The sequence below is a fragment of the Notolepis coatsorum genome (genome assembly GCF_963971535.1).
Source record: "Notolepis coatsorum genome assembly, chromosome: 2".
In the NCBI taxonomy this organism is placed as follows: domain Eukaryota; kingdom Metazoa; phylum Chordata; class Actinopteri; order Aulopiformes; family Paralepididae; genus Notolepis; species Notolepis coatsorum.
This window is the reverse complement of record NC_140166.1, coordinates 5,777,692-5,797,544: the sequence shown is the minus strand read 5'-3', so window position 1 is coordinate 5,797,544 and position 19,853 is coordinate 5,777,692. Positions and strand designations below refer to the sequence as shown.

Sequence of the window (19,853 nt, the reverse complement as noted above, 5' to 3'; positions counted from 1 at the left end):
ATAATACAATGCTAGAGACTGAAAAATGACATTTATAGTACATAGCCCTTTAAGGTGAGTGTGTACATGTGGATGTGAGTGTAGATGAAGGGTTGTTACATAGTGTCATTGAGCATCCTGATGGTTCATAATATTTTATGGAAGAATAGATTATTTACAGGAAAATCTTTTACTTTTTATATCGTAATGTTTACTCATTTCCATGACGCCTACTACTATTCCCATAATATCTGACCAATCACAAGACCTCAACTACTCAGACGTTGGCATCCCTTCATCACTAGCACACCATTCACAACCATCTTTGTTTAAAACTAGAAAACTACGGCATTGAAAAACAATCAGGTAATCATGTGTATGTAATTCCATTAGTGTATTCTGTCTTTGACTACTTTGACTTACTAAGGTTATCCTCTCAGCTAGGCAGCATTTCGTCAAGACTGGGCTAGAAATGTAGTTCCTTATGCATTTGGCACCATTACAGTAGGTACACAGTCTTGTACCAATAAGCATTAGGTACACAGTCCTTTTTGTTTATTTTTAAAGTTCTTATTGGTAAGCAACCCCTCTATCTCTTCACTGTTAGAATGGAATATTGGAACCTATTCGACTCAACCTAATGACTGGATGGTTCTTAGGCTTCATCCAGTACTGTATCTTCTGTAGCTGCAGGGTCAGCCCCCCCCCCCCCCCCCTCACCTCTCCATGCTGTGTAGCTGCAGGGTCAGACATCCCCCTCACATGCTGTGTAGCTGCAGGGTCAGACATCCCCCCTCACATGCTGTGTAGCTGCAGGGTCAGACATCCCCCCTCACATGCTGTGTAGCTGCAGGGTCAGACATCCCCCCTCACATGCTGTGTAGCTGCAGGGTCAGACATCCCCCCTCACATGCTGTGTAGCTGCAGGGTCAGACCCCCCCCCCCCCCTCACCTCTCCATGCTGTGTAGCTGCAGGGTCAGACATCCCCCCTCACATGCTGTGTAGCTGCAGGGTCAGACATCCCCCCTCACATGCTGTGTAGCTGCAGGGTCAGACATCCCCCCTCACCTCTCACATGCTGTGTAGCTGCAGGGTCAGACATCCCCCCTCACCTCTCCCATGCTGTGTAGCTGCAGGGTCAGACATCCCCCCTCACCTCTCCCATGCTGTGTAGCTGCAGGGTCAGACATCCCCCCTCACCTCTCCCATGCTGTGTAGCTGCAGGGTCAGACATCCCCCCTCACCTCTCCCATGCTGTGTAGCTGCAGGGTCAGACATCCCCCCTCACCTCTCCCATGCTGTGTAGCTGCAGGGTCAGACATCCCCCCTCACCTCTCCCATGCTGTGTAGCTGCAGGGTCAGACATCCCCCCTCACCTCTCCCATGCTGTGTAGCTGCAGGGTCAGACATCCCCCCTCACCTCTCCCATGCTGTGTAGCTGCAGGGTCAGACATCCCCCCTCACCTCTCCCATGCTGTGTAGCTGCAGGGTCAAACATCCCCCCTCACATGCTGTGTAGCTGCAGGGTCAGACCCCCCCCCCCTCACCTCTCCCATGCTGTGTAGCTGCAGGGTCAGACATCCCCCCTCACCTCTCCCATGCTGTGTAGCTGCAGGGTCAGACATCCCCCCTCACATGCTGTGTAGCTGCAGGGTCAGACCCCCCCCCCCCCCCCCTCACCTCTCCCATGCTGTGTAGCTGCAGGGTCAGTGTGCGGAGGTGCTCTTGGCTCAGCAGGGGGTTGATGTTTTCCTGCACGTCGCTGACAAACTGTTGCCATGACGTCAGCTGGTTGGATCCACTCAGCTTCCTCCAGGCCGGCAGGGCCGCTAGCAGACGCTCTGACAGCAACGTCATGGGACCACACCTCTGGGGGGGGGGGGGAAGAGAGAGAGAGAGCGAGAGAGAGAGAGAGAGCGAGAGAGCGAGAGAGCGAGAGAGAGAGAGAGAGAGAGAGAGAGAGAGAGAGAGAGATTCAACAGGTCTGTCAGTGCCAGTCACCCAGCATTTTCAGAACCTAAATCTGCCTAGCCCACGGTTATAACTTTGAGTGTTATGGGTAGGGTTGGGCACCAAGAACTAGCTTACAAAAAAAAATAAAAATAATAATAATAATAATACAGTTAAATCTTTTATTTGTCATATGACTTTGTTTTATTTTGTTTCATATCTCAACACCCACCTGGGCTGCAGCTCTTTGTTTTTTAGACTGCTGCCAACTTGCAATTTTATTTCAGCAGGTTTCAGTTTATTAAGTATTAAGTTAAAAACCTGTTAAGCTGTAGCCCTATTTTCAGAAATTTCACCTAAAAAAGGTACATGCCTAAGTAAATGGAAGATTGCTCCACTTCTACAAGGTCAATTTGCATGTTCCTGGGCCCTCATTTATCAACGTTGCGTACGCACAGATATGTGCGTAACCCCTGCGTACGATAATTTCTAAGCAAAGTGTGGGACTTATCAAATTAAACTTGTGCTTGACTTTGTGCGTATATCTACGCACAGCTCGGAGCATGCATAGCTGACGCCCGGTGGTAGAATATGAAGCCTGCATGTCTGCAACGTGGAAATAAGCTTCCGTGCATTACTTCCAACACTGGCGTGTTCAACATATGACCCGTAATTCATTATAGTTCATTGTAAAATAGCGACAGTAGTGTAATTATAACGGGCTCACGCGCGAACAATAGGTTGGCCTGCTTGTTTGGCACGGGGGGCAGACGCAGAACACCCACCTCCAAACACGATTAAATATTGTTTCAAATAAAAAGCGACATACTATTATGTTTCCAAATAAGATTGGCCACAACTAAATGCTTTCTACTTCAATTTGTTGGTTAGAATAGATTACCTCGCTCCGTTGAAACTTCACTGAGACTAAAAGTAAAAGAAATTTTTTTTTCGTGAGCTCCGCGCACAGACGTGATAATAATAATAATAATAATAATAATAATAATAATAATATCTTCATTTTATATAGCGCCTTTCAAGAGACCCAATGTCGCTTTACATAGATAGGGGGGGGGGGATAACAAAGTAATAAACATAGTGGACAGACACAACATATGAATATAATGATGGGATTCAAGTTCACGTTGTATTGATCACATAGGCAGGCTATACATGGCACGGTCCATCGTGATATTGTAGATGGATCGAGCAATAGCTGTTACTGTACCACCCATGTAGCTGTCAAAGCTCCATCACAAATGCAGTTATGTGAATAGAAAGGGATTCCACTCAGTGATGGGCATTTGCCTGATAAATGTCGTTGCTGCCGGGAGGAAAGGCATGCTGCATGTTTTCAATTAATTAAATTATAAAACGGATACTTTTTGCAAGGGTTTACTGACTGTCATACAAATAATCAACCAACTACATACTGTAACTTTTCAGTGCACGTTCTTATTTACATTGTGACAACAGCCTTGTGAGCTCCCGCACACAGACATGATGGAATTCAAGTGCAAGTTTGTATTGATCACATATAGGCAGGACATGGCGTATAGGCTACATCATACATGGCAGTGAGATTCATTGTTCTTGTATGCTCTCGTATTATTGTTTATATAGGCTACCCAATACCGACATCAAAATAGATTGTATGCATCTACAAATCATATGCAGCAGGTAGAAAATTGACGGAAAATCCGTCGCGATTTGGAATAAAATTGAGGAGAGCTTTAATCCCTGGGTATTAATCGAACAAAACGGAAAAAGGCAGTCATATTTCAGCACGGTCTTTATTAGTTAATATGGTCTTTAAGTTAATAGATATCATATCCGACATCACCGTACGTGTACATGTCTGTCAGCCTGCGTATTTCTCCATAACACGCTTCCTCGGCTTAGTCCACTTTTCCACATTTCATGAGGGTGTTCCATTACCGTATATGGTTAATTACGGGCGGTGCTATATGCAAATACGTAAAACCGTGCACGAGCTGCAGCGTAGGATCAAAGTGATATTCATTAAGACAGGTGTGCGTACGACCTGTGTACGCACGTGTGATAAATCCCGTTTTTTTTGTGCGTACACACATTCTAAATTATGTGCTTAAGAACAAAGATAGAACACTTTCTAAGAATTGTTGATAAATGAGGGCCCTGGTATCTAGGAACATCTAGGGACCTGGGGGTATGTATTTCCAGTGTCAGAAATATTGTGTCTGTTACTAGGCTTGAGTAAATTGTAATGAAGAAAAGGAGAATATAAATTATGATTTATTTTTGGATCTGTGCCGGTGAATAACACCATGAAAACATTGAGGTTCTTTTGATTACGCTCACTGAGCTCATTCACCACCTTCCTGAGATCAATTCAAGTGTACAAAAAAATCTAAGCAAATGAATAAAGGGAAGATGATTAAATAGAAGGATTTGTAGATACAGTAATAATGATAATCGATTTTATTATAAATTCATATTTGACCTTGAACTTGACCTTGACCTTATTATGGCCAAATCATACATCTATGGATAAGGAAAAGGCTCCTCTTTCCAATGGCAGTGTTAAATATGGATTTAGTCATTTCCTTGCGGTTTTACGATAAAATAGATATAATTCGCATTTTTCCGATAAATTCTTATTTTCGGTAAATCTTATAAAACATCAGTAAAAATTTTAATATACACTTTGACTGCTGTTTTTTTTATCCACTTTTTCTCCCATTTTCTATATTTTCTCCCATCCCAATTTCGTAACATCCAATTCAACCCTCCCCTGTCACGAACGCTGTTTCTTGCCTCCCACAAGCCGGCTGCAATGTGGACTAAGTCATACATAGCACAAGTCCCCTCCGGTACTTGAGGTAACAGCAGTCGCATCTTTTCACCTGCGCAGCTCGATCTCTCAGTGGCGAGGAGTAACACGTGGGAGGCTCACGCTGCCCCCGACACTTCCTGATTCTACTGCGCAGGCGCACCAACCGACCTGTAGGAGTCGCTGTCCACAACGCCCGATCCCCACCCATCAGTTTCCCACCCCCTAATACGGCCAATGTGTATTAGTTTGGACGACCAGCTAAACTGAAAGCAAATGTGGAGCGCTGGGCTCGAACAGGCAAGCCCAGCGTCTCCAGATTTCGTGGCGAGCGCCTTGCCCACTACGCTACATGGTACTACATGGCACTACAGGGTACTACATGTCTGCTCCTTTGCCCACTACGCTACATGGTACTACATGGCACTACAGGGTACTACATGTCTGCTCCTTTGCAGCACCACAAACATGGGAACTCTCTAACTCTCCCCCCCCCCCCCTCTCCCCCCCCCCCCCCCCCCCCCCCCCCCTCTCTCTGAGTGCCCGTCTCCTGGCGCTGACTAAGGTGATGGATGCCTCGGGGTCTTGGCCAAGATTGTAGTGACTGCTCTACATGCACCTCCGAGGCCTTGGATCAGTTATTCACCGCCGTCTGTCCGTGGTCCTGTCAACTGATTAACAGTATTAACAGACTGTTAACAGATTAACAGTCAATGCGGTTTCATTGCTGGGTTAAGTACTTCCATTTCTATTCACATAATACGCCTACTTCATATATCTACTCCTTTCACATATATGCCTACCACTTGTATCTATTGCTATGTCCGCCTACTACAATCTCATGAGCCGTCTAACGCCTGTCCCGTCTCCCTGTCTCCCTATGACTTGCTGTCCTGGAGTGTTGACCGGAGTGTTGGACGTCCCGTGACGAAGGCCGGGAGGTTGCGACCCCCTCTGCGTGCCCCCCTGTCTCCGGAGGTCTCGTAGTGGTGACCGGAGTGCCGGATGTCCCGCGATGATGTCGGGGAGTTCGTGACCCTCTCTGCGCCGCCCCCTATCTCCCTGTCTCCGGCTGTCCCTGAGCAACGACCGGAGTGTTAAATGTCCCTTGACTAAGACGGGGAGGACGTGACCCTCTTTGCGCCGCCCCTGTGCCTCAAATAGATTGCTATCAGCTCTATCTTTAATCTTTCAAAATGTTCAGTTGCTATCGCTATTAGCTCTATCTTTAATTTTTCAAAATGTACAGTTGCTATTGCATGCACTCATCTGTGTTCCACTACACACATGAGTGCATGCTTACCAACTGTCCGTCTGCAACACTACTATCACCAACATCTAAGAAGGGAGATCCCCCCTTGAATGGCCCTTCTAAGGTTTCTCTCCTCCACACTGCCTGTGGAGCTTTTTTTCCCTATAGTTAGGTTTTAGTGAGTTTTTCCTTACCTTCGCGTGGGGTATGTCTGGGAGTGCTTGCATTCTTTCATTTATTTGCATCCATCTAAAAATGTTTGCACCTTATGGTGTTCTTGTTCTGTTCTTGACTTATTGTTATGTTTTCTTCTTGACTTGTTTAAAGAAGATCTGTACGGCCCATGGGGACATTAACGTGTGTTGTTGGGCCCTATAAATAAATAAATTAGATTTTTGATTTTTGATTTAGCCGCCCCTGTTTTGATAGGGTTAAGGTCTTTACTCTTGGCAAAAAAATTAAAACCTCTTAACATCCAAGGGCCCTCTTGAGGACGATTTGCGACGTGCCACTTTGCCGACCTTTAGCATTTTTGTGCATTTGGGTGTGCATGCTTTTAATACAATATATATATATATATATATAGAATTAAAGCCCTATTTGTTGCCTTTTGATTGCCCTTTCAGGTGACAAAATCCGTTCAGCGGTTCTCGAGTTACATGCCGGTATGTGAGGTGTGCGCCAAAGTACGCAAAAGTACACATTACCACTCCCGGGGCACTAGCTCCGTCAATCATTTGGCGATCTCGAAAATCTTTGGACAGGGTTGTAGCCAATTAGTGTGGCTTTCCAATGATACCCGATGATATGATAATTGGGGATCTAATACAGTCTCTATTGATCGATTTATGATAAAGAAAAGCAGGGTCGCCCAATTGGGGGACCTTACAGCTTAACAGGTTAAGAGTTTCATGTACATATGTGCCTTTTCAGTTTTACAGTTACAGTTATTGAAGTTTGAAGTTACGTAATTGAATACCCTAGTTACAGTACAGCAACCACATTAAACTATCAAGTCAACTGACAATGTGAATAGTATGAAAAAAAGAAAGGATTTTTCAAAAAAAAAAAATCTCCTGCGAAATAAGCTGTGACCTGTTTTGACCTGCATCCCAAAGAATCGGAATCGAGAATCGTTTAGAACAGGAATCTAAATGGAGAATCGGAATCGTTCAAATCCAAACGATGCTCAACCCTAGTTATGGGTCATCACTAGTGTAGTGTAGTGTAGTGTAGTGTAGTGTAGTGTGTGTGTGTGTGTGTGTGTGTGTGTGTGTGTGCGTGCACGTGCACGTGTGTGAATGCAGAACATACAGAGATGATGCTAGCACGTAGCTCCTGGAGGTGACCTCTCAGTAGCTTCATGTCTTTGGAGTTAGAAGCTCCAGCATCCATCACAAACAACTTGTCAGAGATCTGCAGGTCATGACCAAACCTGAAAACACCACACACACATTCAAGATACATTTTTCTTAGCCTTTTTTTTTAATAATTTTTTATATGTATGGAAGTGAAAGGGTTAACCTTCTGTATTGTCGCAGTGAAAGGGTTAACCATTTGGTAGTGTGGTAGTGAAAGGGTTAACTGCTCACATCCCCCAATTTAGTCGTTATTCCAATTCCCCCCTGATCACTGCGCTGCCCTACTGTCCACACCCTCTGGAGAGTACAACTTCTACTACAACTGAAAGACTGGTGAAATACAACTGAAACAAGTGACACAATAAACATAAGAATCTGATCGGAAAAGAAATAAGAGGGGACAAGGAAGAAGAACAGAATGGAATAATTAGGATGATAGTAAGGGCATACGAAGGAGGGAAAGGAAGGGTAATATCAGCACTGTACCGGGCTATAATGACCAGCAAGGGACACACGGCCGATTATATAAGGGAGAAATGGGAGAGAGAACTAGAGATAGGAATAACAGGGAAGGAATGGGGGAACATATGCGAGGTGCAACATTCAACAACAGGATCGAGGATATGGAAAGAGTTTGGATGGAAAAACATAATCAGATTCTTTATAACCCCAGAGCTGAAGGGAAAATATGCACCAACACAAAGAGCATGCTGGAGGATGTGTGGGAAGGAGGGGGCAAATCACACGCACATATTCTGGGGATGTCAGAAGCTGAAGGGGTATTGGGAGGAGATAGGGGAGGCAATGATTTGCACTGTACCCATTCTGCAATCTGTTAATAAAGTTTTCATTCATTCATTCATTCATTCAATGATCAGAATATTAGGATACGGGTTACCACAAACAGGACTGGTGCTTTACTTAGGAGACCTGACACACGAGGGAATACAAGGGGGGGACAAATATTTAATAAAGATAATGTTGATAGCGGCCAGAAAAGCAATAACAAGACTGTGGTACAAAGAAGACCCACCGACAATAGCACAATGGGTAGGAATAGTGGAGGAGATACAGGATATGGAGAGGATAACACACATGCTGAGGTTACAGGAAGAGAAATTTGGAGAAAGATGGGGAAAGTGGGAGGATTACAAGGGGAACGAAAACGACATCACAGAGGAAGAACCAAATGCATCACAAGAGGGCGAAGGGTAAAGGAGGAAAGAGGTTCAAGGAGGGTCTCTGAACCCATGTCACACACTTTTGACTTAGTTAGTATTTTCTGATTTTATTTTTCATTTTTTTGGGTATTACAATTGTATTATATTTTTTGTACTTTATTATTTATGTCTGTTTAACAATGTTGTATTAATAATCAAGGAATATGTGGTTTGTAAATGGGTGAATCAAAAGGCAAAGAGAAATTTAATATAAAAGAAATAGAAAGGGCGAAGGATAAGAGAAGAAAGAAATTCAAGGAGGGTCACTGGACCCATACCATACATATTTGCCTTAGTCAGTATCTAATCCTTTGGAGTAGGTATTACATTTGTCTATAACTGTTCAAGGGCGGTAAACAATCAGTCTTTGTATTAAGTGCCTGGAAAAACAACTGTAGTGGAAACATATAACCAACAATGCTATTCATGTAACCATTTATGTTCACTGCATTCTTTCATGTTGTGTTATGGGATCCATTTTTGTGTAAGTGTTGTTTGTCTATAAATGTTAATAAAATTTAAGTTTAAAAAAAAAAAAATCTGATCGGAGATCAGTGTTATTACCTGTTCCTGACTTCCTTCAGCAGGACCCTTTCCTTGTCGTAACCAAACTCTCCACTGAGCGCTCTGGGGACGTTGGCCAGGTCAGCGTGGGTGGCCACCAGCACCACGGTCAGGGGCTGCTGGATACGACCTCCGAAAGCTGGGGCAGGTGAGCGAGCACACAAAAACACAGAGCGGCGCCAGGTCTGAGAACAGAGTGTGCTGGGTAACTGATTCCATTCGTTTCCAATTCACAAGGTCCTGATTAAATTGAATTTGAATGAAATATTATCGATTCAATATTGATACAATTAGCCTCGACGGCGCTGGTTTTATGGGTCCAGCACCTGCCATTGTTAAAAGAAGTAATTTGGTCAATTGAGTTCCCATAGTAGTTCAGCAGAAACTCAATGCAAATTAGAGGTGTCTGCAGGACAGGAGGTGCACTAGAAATAACGTTTAGTGGAAATCTGCACACAACCTCTGGAAAAAAAGGGCGTAGATAAATTTTTTTTTTTTTAACAATATATCTTTCCTCCGGCCCTGTTTACATGATACTACATTATATCCCGGTTTAGGACTTTAGTCAGAATAAAGTGTTATCCTGTATACATGAGTAAACGGAATACTGAGAGTATCACCAGGGAAACAGAATATACAGCACATCCCTACTTCACATTCTCAGGATAAGAGCTTAATATCTTCAGGATAAGAGCATAATATCTTCAGGACAAGAGCTTAATATCTTGGGGATAAGAGCTTAATATCTTAGGGATAAGAGCTTAATATCTTCCGGATAAGAGCTTAATATCTTCCGGATAAGAGCTTAATATCTTCAGGATAAGAGTGGCACGGTGGTGTAGTGGTTAACACTGTCGCCTCACAGCAAGAAGGTCCAGGGTTCGATTCCCCCTTGGGGACCAGGTTTCCATGATGCCAGGTACCCAAGTGGGGTATCTCCCAGGCCTTTCTGTGTGGAGTTTGCATGTTCTCCCCGTGCTCGCAAGGGTTTCCCCCCCCGATAAGATAAACCCAATGGAAAAACATGCACAACAACAGATCGCTAACGCTGTGGCGTCCTTGATGAAGACGGACAGGAGCACTTGGATTGGTCCCCGGGGCGCGGCTCACGTTGACGCCCTATCTGCTCCCGGCTGCCCATGGGGGGAAGGACGACGGGATGGGTTAGGCGCAGAGACTATTGCATCGGCGACTGAGAAAAAGACAATGCATGTGTGTGTGTGTGCCGCTCCAATTGCATGTCCAGCTCGTTGCATGCCGATTAAAGACCCCCTAAAGAGGTCCTGCATTATTATTATTATTATAAGAGCTTAACACATCAAGTGCCGTTCAGCAGGGGGCACTGTGGGCAGTCAGTGCCAACGCTCTGTTCAATGAGATAAATGCCGGTGTTTTGCAGTGCTAAACCTATATTAAATATTATAGCTATGGATCTAATAACGCCGGCGATTGTCAGTGAGTTTCTTCCGGTCAACATGAAAAAAAAAATAATATATTTCATCAATACATTTCCGTTTTATACCGTGGTGAATACGAGCATAGTTCCAGAGCGATTCTGTGTAATCCCAGGAAACGCAGCCAAAACAGCGTTTATCTGCATTTAATTTCTCGCCTGATTATTGAATCGATCTGTAATCAACGCTATATTATCGGTATTATGTTTCATCATGCAGCCACGAAAGGGTGTGTGTGTGTGTGGGGGGTACTATGCATCGAGCGCCACCAACGGCAAACGCTACACAGTACATTACAGACACAACCTGCGATTGCGGCGAAAAAAATCATCGGATCAACGCAAGATTGGTAACATATAGACCTTACCTTGTCTCTGATGTACTGCAAAAAGAATAATCCAATTGTCTGATCGCCATTCCAAATATTCATCGCGATCGTTTGTCCGACGTTATCGTGCATTGCAGATGATCTGGCGGGCGGAGACCCTTGTCGAGGCAACTGTGGTGACCGCTTGTCTTTCCGGAGTGTTTAGAACCTGCCCCCACGCCTCAGCTCGGCCAAGAAAACAAACCACATGATCTCACCTGGTCGGGGACTGACCTTTAGATTAATCTGTCTAGTTTAGTTAGGGTACAGGGTACTACATGGTACCACTGGGTAGTTTACTACAGGGTAGTTTAGTTAGGGTACAGGGTGCTGCATGGTACTACAGGGTACTGCGTGGTACTACATGGCACTACAGGGTACTACATGGCTCTACATGGCACTACATGGCACTACATAGCACTACAGGGTACTACATGGCACTACAGGGTACTACATGGTACTACAGGGCACTACGGGGTACTGCATGGCACTACAGGGTACTACATGTCTGCTTTTTTGCAGCACCACAAACATGGGAACTCTCTAACTCTTCCCCCCTCCCCCCCCCCCCCTCCCTCCCCCATCTCTCTGAGTGCCCGTCTCCTGGCGCTGACTAAGGTGATGGATGCCTCGGGGTCTTGGCCAAGATTGTAGTGACTGCTCTACATGCACCTCCGAGGCCTTGGATCAGTTATTTACCGTCGTCTGTCCGTGGTCCTGTCAACTGATTAACAGTATTAACAGACTGTTAACAGATTAACAGTCAACGCGGTTTCATTGCTGGGTTACGCCGTAAGGTGTCTTTGAGATCAATATTTCATATTTTCGTCATGGTATTCACATTTCACCCACGGAGTCTTGCCTGGTGCTGTAGGACTCCGCTCAACTCTGCAACGCTTCAATACCGCCACCTCGTGGCCGATCGACGAGTTTCCAAACCGGAAGTGGCCGGAAGTGCTTGGTCCGTCCCCTATTTTCGTCCGGCCACTCGGTGATCGTCCCGGGGCTCAATACAGACACCGTGGATATGGATCTTTGCCATAACTCAATAATCAACATTATTTGGACGTGTATTAGACGTGTATTTCATTGCTGGGTTAAGTACTTCTATTCTATTCACATAATATGCTTACTTCATATATCTACTCCATTCACATATATGCTTACCACTTGTATCTATTGCTATGTCCGCCCACTACAATCACATGAGCTGTCTAACGCCTGTCCCGTCTCCCTGTCCCCCTATGACTTGCTGTCCTGGAGTGCTGACCGGAGTGTCGGACATCCCGTGATGAAGGCCGGGAGGTTGCGACCCCCTCTGCGTGCCCCCCTGTCACCGGAGGTCTCGTAGTGGTGACCGGAGTGCCGGACGTCCCGCGATGATGTCGGGGAGTTCGCGACCCTCTCTGCGCCTCCCCCTATCTCCCTGTCTCCGGCTGTCCCTGAGCAATGACCGGAGTGTTGAATGTCCCGTGACTAAGACGGGGAGGACGTGACCCTCTTTGCGCCGCCCCTGTGCCTCAAATAGATCCGCTATCAGCTCTATCCTTAATCTTTCAAAATGTTCAGTTGCTATCGCTATTAGCTTTATCTTTAATCTTTCAAAATGTTCAGTTGCTATTGCATGCACTCATCTGTGTTTCACTACACACATGAGTGCATGCTTACCAACTGTCCGTCTGCAACACTACTATCACCAACATCTAAGAAGGGAGATCCCCCCTTGAATGGCCCTTCTAAGGTTTCTCTCCTCCACACTGCCTGTGGAGCTTTTTTCCCTATTGTTAGGTTTTAGTGAGTTTTTCCTTACCTTCGCGTGGGGTATGTCTGGGAGTGCTTGCATTCTTAAATTATTTTAATTTTTTTTGCATTCATCTAAAAAATGTTGGACCTTATGGTGTTCTTGTTCTGTTCTTGACTTATTGTTATGTTTTCTTCTTGACTTGTTTAAAGAAGACCTGTACGGCCCATGGGGACATTAACGTGTGTTGTCGGGCCTTATAAATAAATTTGATTTGATTTTCATTCTAACGCTAAACTTCCGGTTTAGCGTTAGAATGGAGTAAGTCGCATGTGACACAGCTGCTCACCCGTTATTCTTTTTTTCGTTTTAAAAACATATTTATAAACCATTAATGCGTTTAAAACTTGACGCATATATCAACTGAGATTATCAACTAACTATATTGACCAAAAGAATCGAGATGCCAACAACAAGGAAAGACACAACGAGACCAAAATCAGTCGCAGAGGACCCGCCTAAGGAAGCAGGATTCGTGCGGCAAATAGCAGAGAATATTGACGTGACAGTGGCCGCTTCAAGTTCAACCCCTTCAAATACCTCCGCGGACACCGAACATATCATCCGGAGAATGGAGAAAATGGAGAAGACAATAACCCTAAAAGTAGATGCTATCAAAGAATCTATCGAAGGCAAAATAGAAGCGCTGAGAGCGGACGCCGATGCACATATTAAACGCACCGAGGCTCTGGAAACAGGTATGTTTCAAAATTTCGTTCGAATCGACAAAGAAGTAGATGATATCAACGTTAACCTAACTGCTGAGATGAAGGGAAACTACAAAGAACTCAATACGGAGCTCAGCGATATAACGATGGAGCTTAAGCGAATCAATGAAGAACAGAAAGCCAAAATATTCTAGATGGAATATCAAAAACGCAAGCTGAATATTCGTATAATCGGTCTGGACGAGTCGGTGAGCTGCGCACACCCTGAAGAGTTTGCCACAGAATTACAGAAAATCTTGGGAACAGAGATCCTTCCTAAAGTACCAGAGGTGGAACAGTGCTACAGATTGGGGACCCGATCCAATGACAATAACGTTAAGCCCAGAGTGATATTGGTTATCCTGCGCCAAGTCAGAATAAAAGAAATGATTATTCGTGAAACTCGCAGGATGAAAGGCAATCTGAAATACAAGGATATACCAATACACTGCTTTGAAGATTATTGTCGTGAGGTAGTGGACCTGCGTGCCAAGTTCAAGACGGTGATGTCTCAACTCTATCTGGAGAGATACAGACCCCTATTAATATACCCTGCAATACTTCGCATCGTCGATAAACAAGGAGCAAGGGTTTTCCTCAACTCGCCTGAAGATGCAGCCAAATACATGTCTGCACAACACGCAGGATAGTGTATAAATGGCCTTTTAATCTCCGTTATGCATGGACACCATATAGTATAAACTTAAATGAACCGATGATTTGGGACAGAGAGACCTACGAGCTCAGAGTTATTGAATGCTTTCCCCGTCGGGATTCTATTATTGCGGACATATTGGATTCAAAATTGAACACTCCAGAACATACTGGAACATTCGAACACTGTAAAAACGACATATTGGAATAATCTAGAACATCTAAAACATTCTTTGTAGGGAACATTCTGGAATAACAGTAATACGTGGCCAGACATACTACCAGAAGCCCTTCGGGGGAATAATCAACAGCATCTAGCTGCAGAACCACAGAACCATCATAGCAGCGGCCGGCTGGAATGTCATTCTACACAACGGATCATGGCCCACCCCTGGCCAGGGGAAATGCTGCATATACGTATTTAAAAACAGTTTTTTATTAATTGGAAATATTTCCACTACTTCTCCAATTTATACTTTAGATGTTTAAGCATAGCAAAGCTCTTTTAAGATCTAAGTTAATGTTATCTTCCTTTTACTTTTTTTTCTTCCGTTTTCTCTGATTTATTGAGGCTCTCTTTTCAGTTCAATACCTCCATATTATTCATGGGTTACTATAAATTACACAAGTTCATATAAAATGTAAGTGATGATAATTGAAGCTTATTTTTGGTCTTTATTTTTAGTTTTATCTTATTTAAATTTTTATTTAACGGGAAAGTGGCCAAGCCACAGTCGACATTCTACTTATGGTAGAATTTAGAGTGTTAGATCCTATGGTATACATAGGAATGTTAAGGATAATTGGATCATTCTGGGATATCCGGTGGTGCAAGGGAGGGAGTCATACGCAAAGGTTGTGTTCATGGAACACAATCCTGTACGACTCTCGGTGGGAGGGGAGGGAAGGGGATTTTTATTTGTATATATGTATGTTTTTAAGCTCGGCTCTCAACGGGACCTCACTAGTTGGATGTATATCTATTATTGCCTCGCACTCCAGAAGCATTACCAAAAACTACAATACAACATGTATAGATTATGGCTAGTTTGAATATAATGATATGGAACACCGGGGGAATAAATAACCAACTCAAACGCAAAAGCGTGCTCACACTGATGAAAAAAGAACATTGCATTGGACATTGCTCTGCTAAGCGAAACGCACATTCTAGAGAAAGACATAGATAAATTAGCGGACAACACATATCATAATATTAGTCACTCTTCTATTGGTACGAGAACTCGGGGTGTAGCCATAGTCGTTAAACGTAAGTTGAATATTGTCTTAAAGGGAGTATGGTCTGAGAAGGTCAGATAACTATAGCTAAGATTGTACATAAGAACAGGAAAATAGCGTTGGTAGCGGTATACGCCCCAAATTTGTACGAAGAGGATTTCTTCACTACACTAACCAATGCAATGTTAGACATTCCCGATTACTCATTTATAATAGGTGCGGATTTTAATGCCATCTGGAACCCAAGGATGGACAAATCTTACCTCGCCTTTTCCAGCGAACAAAATAATTCATCTAAGGCATTAAAGGATTGGTCGAAGATTACAGGTGTAAATGACTTATGGCGATTACTTAATCCCACGACCCGAAAGTACTCTTGTCGATCTGCGAGACATAACACATTATCCAGAATAGATTATGTCTTTGCATCACAGAGACTATTTGATAATTATGAAGTGGAAATGATACCCAACGCACTATCAGATCACTGTTATTTACTCCTTAAAGGAACATTTGGTATACTATCCTCCCGAGCCCCAAGATGGCGATTTAACTCGATGCTGCTTAATAACAAGGAATTCATTACACAACTCAAAGAAGCTCTTATAGTATTCCAACGGGAGAATGCAAACTCGGTGCAAGACCCCAGAATAATATGGATGTCGGTAAAGGGAATGATCAAAGATTTCACTGATAGCTTTTCCTCCAAAATGCGCAAGAATCAATGCACAAAACTGGCTGAGCTGGAAACGCTTTACTCAACGTTATTTAATTCTCAAAAATACAACAACTCAACTCGACTAGAGAATCAAGTTAACGTACTAAACATAGAGATCAATGCCATATACAGACAACAATCGGAAATACAAATACGCAGCACAAGACAACAGCAGTACTCCCAAGGTTCTAAACCTAGTCACCTATTAGCCATGCGATTGAGAATTAATGCAAACTTTGCAGATATAACTACAATTAGAGCACAACAAGTACTTGAAACAGACCCTGTAAAAATAAACGATACATTCAAAGAATTCTACTCCGACTTATATAAATCAGAAATGACCTTCGATCAAAACAAAATGGACACATATCTTAATCAAATTATTCTCCCTAAACTTTCAGAGGATGACGCTAAACAGTTAGAAACACCGATCACACTAGAGGAACTCAAGAAGGCCATAACCGCAATGCAAAGTGGTAAGGCTCCTGGAAGAGACGGTATCCCATCAGAAATTTACCTTTCTTGTTGGGACATAATTGGACCCTTATTACTAAATATGATCTTATACTCAGTCAAGGAGGGGAACTTCCATAAGAATGACAATATTGCACTCATAACAGTCCTCCTTAAAAAAGACAAAGACCCCAACGAGTGCGGTAGTTATAGACCTTTAAGCCTCCTCGGAACCGATATCAAACTGTACTCTAAGGTATTAGCCATCAGATTACAAAAGCATATGACGTCTTTAGTTCACCAGGACCAAACTGGCTTCATAAGAGGCCGCCTGATCACTGATAACATAAGACGAATACTGCACGTACTAGATGCCGACAAGGATGACACCATACCTAAGGCGATGCTGTCCCTGGATGCTATGAAAGCCTTTGACAGGCTGGAATGGTCGTATCTATGGGCAGTATTAGAAAGGATGGGGTTAGGAAAAGGATTCATTGATATGATTAAAGTATTATACAAAGACCCATCGGCCATGATTACAACAGGTACAATCATCTCCAAAATCTTTCCGGTATCACGCTCAGCCAGACAGGGTTGCCCTCTTAGTCCCGGACTATTCAATCTATCATTAGATCCTTTAGCACAATATATAAGACAATCCCAATCCATAGAACCAATCGTAATCAAGGGCACACAACATAAAATTAGTTTATATGCGGACGACATAATATTGTTCATGCAAAACCCCAACACCACATTGCCTCATCTGCTCAAGTTGATTGAGAACTTTGGTGATTTATCGGGATTTAAGATAAATTGGCCGAAGTCGGCTTTCCTTCCACTTAACACCCCTGCAAAAAAAGATATAACCCTCCCAGGAGAGATACCGATGGTAAAACATTTTAGATGCTTGGGAGTGGAAATATTCCCCACCATAAGACAAACGGTGAAGCACAATTACACAAAAATCCAAAACAAAATCAAAGACGGCCTTGATAGATGGGCAAAACTTAAAAACACAGTACAAGCACGGATATCAATAGTTAAGATGGATGTACTACCTAGAATCAACTTCTTCAGTTCAATGCTACCGTTACCCCCTCCAGAGGGTTACTGGAAAAGATTACACTCCTCCACATACAAATTTATTTGGAATAACAAACCACCACGTATAAAAAGATCCACCGCACAGAGAAATAAAGCAGATGGTGGCATGGCATTTCCAGATTTTTTCCAATATTTTAAGGCGTACACATTAAGACCATTGACAACATGGTTTGACCCCCAAGCATTAGTATCCTGGAGAAAATTAGAAGAAAACATAGTAGCCCCACATAGACTGAAGGACATAGCATACACTAAACTACCAATCAAGCACTGTGAACGGAAATTTGGCCCCATAATTACTCATGCGATCCGGATATGGCGTGAATCACAAAAAAAAAATCCTAACCCACATAAATGGCACAATCATACTCCCTTATTCAATAACAATGCACTCTTAATTGAAAAACGACCTATAAGATTCCCTATATGGGAAGAGCAAGGCATACACTCATTAGGGGATGTTTTTAACAAACAGGGTTTTTGTAGTTATAAAGAAATACGCAAAAAATGTAATCTCACCAAGTCCACATGGCTTTTTTACATACAGTTACAGCTATGTTTGAAGTCTCACGGTGTTCCATTAGACATACCAATTGAACACCACAGATACCACAAATTCTTCTATGAAAGAGAGACAACGAGAGGTTTTGTTTCAGATTTTTATCATCAATTACTAACGTCCTCGTATGAAACCCTCCAACTAGACTCTGCCTGGAGGAGGGATATACCAGACCTGGAAAATGACTTTGATTGGCAAGGAGCCTGGGCAAATGTCCGACTTACATCAAGGAACCCGGACCATCAACAAATCAATCTTAACTATATTCACAGGACATACTTGACTCCTATAAGACTGTGCAGAATGGGTCTTAAACAAGACTCCAAATGCTCCCAATGTACAAATGGGGACGAAGGGACATTTATGCACATGTATTGGGACTTCCCACCAGTTAAGGCATTCTGGAAAGATGTGACCCAACAATTATCAAAACTCGTATCTTGGAATATACCTGTACACCCCTCGGTATTACTATTGAATGATGTTTTTGAGTTTGCAGTAAATCCACAGCTAAAGAGATTGGTTTTATCGGGTATCACAGTAGCTAAAAAGCTGATCGCATCACGCTGGTTTCAACCGGAAAAAATGTGCCGGAAAGTTTGGTTTCTTACATATCTCGATGTGATTTATCAAGAAATATCTACAGCAAGAATTCTGGGTCTCAATGAATCCAAAATGTCAATGTGGTTAGAAGTGGTGGAGAGAATAAAAGCTAGCTTATAATGGTAGTGTCTGGTTAGGTGCGAGGGATAATGGAGGTACTACCCAAGGTGGGGTCCGGGAGGGGGGGGGTTCGAGCTGGAGCATATGTGTGTAGGTTTTTAGATAACAGGTATTAGGGGTATATCTTATATAAGACAATTAACTAAAATGTGATTTCATTGGATGTGCTCTGACAATTAATGCTTGTATATCTTATCGTGTGTTGTCATGTTTGTTTATGTGTTTGTTTAAAAAATTATAAAAAAATTAAATACAAAAAAAAAAATGGAGTACAATAGCGGCCGCAAGGCGTTAGGCGGCGGTATTGGCCGTTTGCGATCTCAGACACATTCAGGACAGCCTGCACAAGGTGCCTCGTTGGATTATGAATGGCAATAGCGAATAAAAGAAATAACGAAACAGAAACGTAGATCTACGTTAACGGCACCCAATGTGTTAATATCTTCCGGATAAGAGCTTAATATCTTCAGGATAAGAGCTTAATATCTTCAGGATACTAGCTTAATATGAATATATTGAATGAATACTTTTAATTGTCATTGCACACAATTATACAACGAAATTTCAGGGGAGCTCCCACAGACCGTAGTACAATATACATGTAACACATAACACTGTGATGGGAATAACGGCGCTATAAGTAATGGCGTTAGTTTTTTCAGTTCCAATCTTAATAACGCCGTTACCGTTACTGCAAAAAAATGCGGCGCGTTACTATGAATTAACCTGTTTCTTTCATCAGACAGATCTCTGTTCTATGTCTCTGATCTATGTTCTTCCTTGTTTAGTGGGCAGTGCGCGAGACAAGCATACATGCTGACGATTGGCTGAGGTTGAGTAAAATGTCATGGTAAGCCAATCAGAGGTAGAGGTGGGCGGGTGCGACAGCGCGACAACACAAGCGACTCAGTCAGCGTGAGACTGCG

General features: G+C 43.2%; 1 protein-coding gene across 2 annotated transcripts in view; it reads right to left on the bottom strand.

Moving 5' to 3' along the window:
- The window catches only part of dapk1 (death-associated protein kinase 1), a 297,329-nt gene that overhangs the window by 27,160 nt on the left and 250,316 nt on the right, over positions 1 to 19,853 (bottom strand). For both annotated transcript variants that reach the window (XM_084338233.1, XM_084338234.1), the window contains 3 exons: positions 9,140 to 9,278; positions 7,309 to 7,429; positions 1,661 to 1,849 (listed from right to left, as the gene is read on the bottom strand). In XM_084338233.1, the coding sequence (XP_084194359.1) occupies positions 1,661 to 1,849; positions 7,309 to 7,429; positions 9,140 to 9,278 (449 nt within the window). The remainder of the gene's footprint in view (positions 1 to 1,660; positions 1,850 to 7,308; positions 7,430 to 9,139; positions 9,279 to 19,853) is intronic.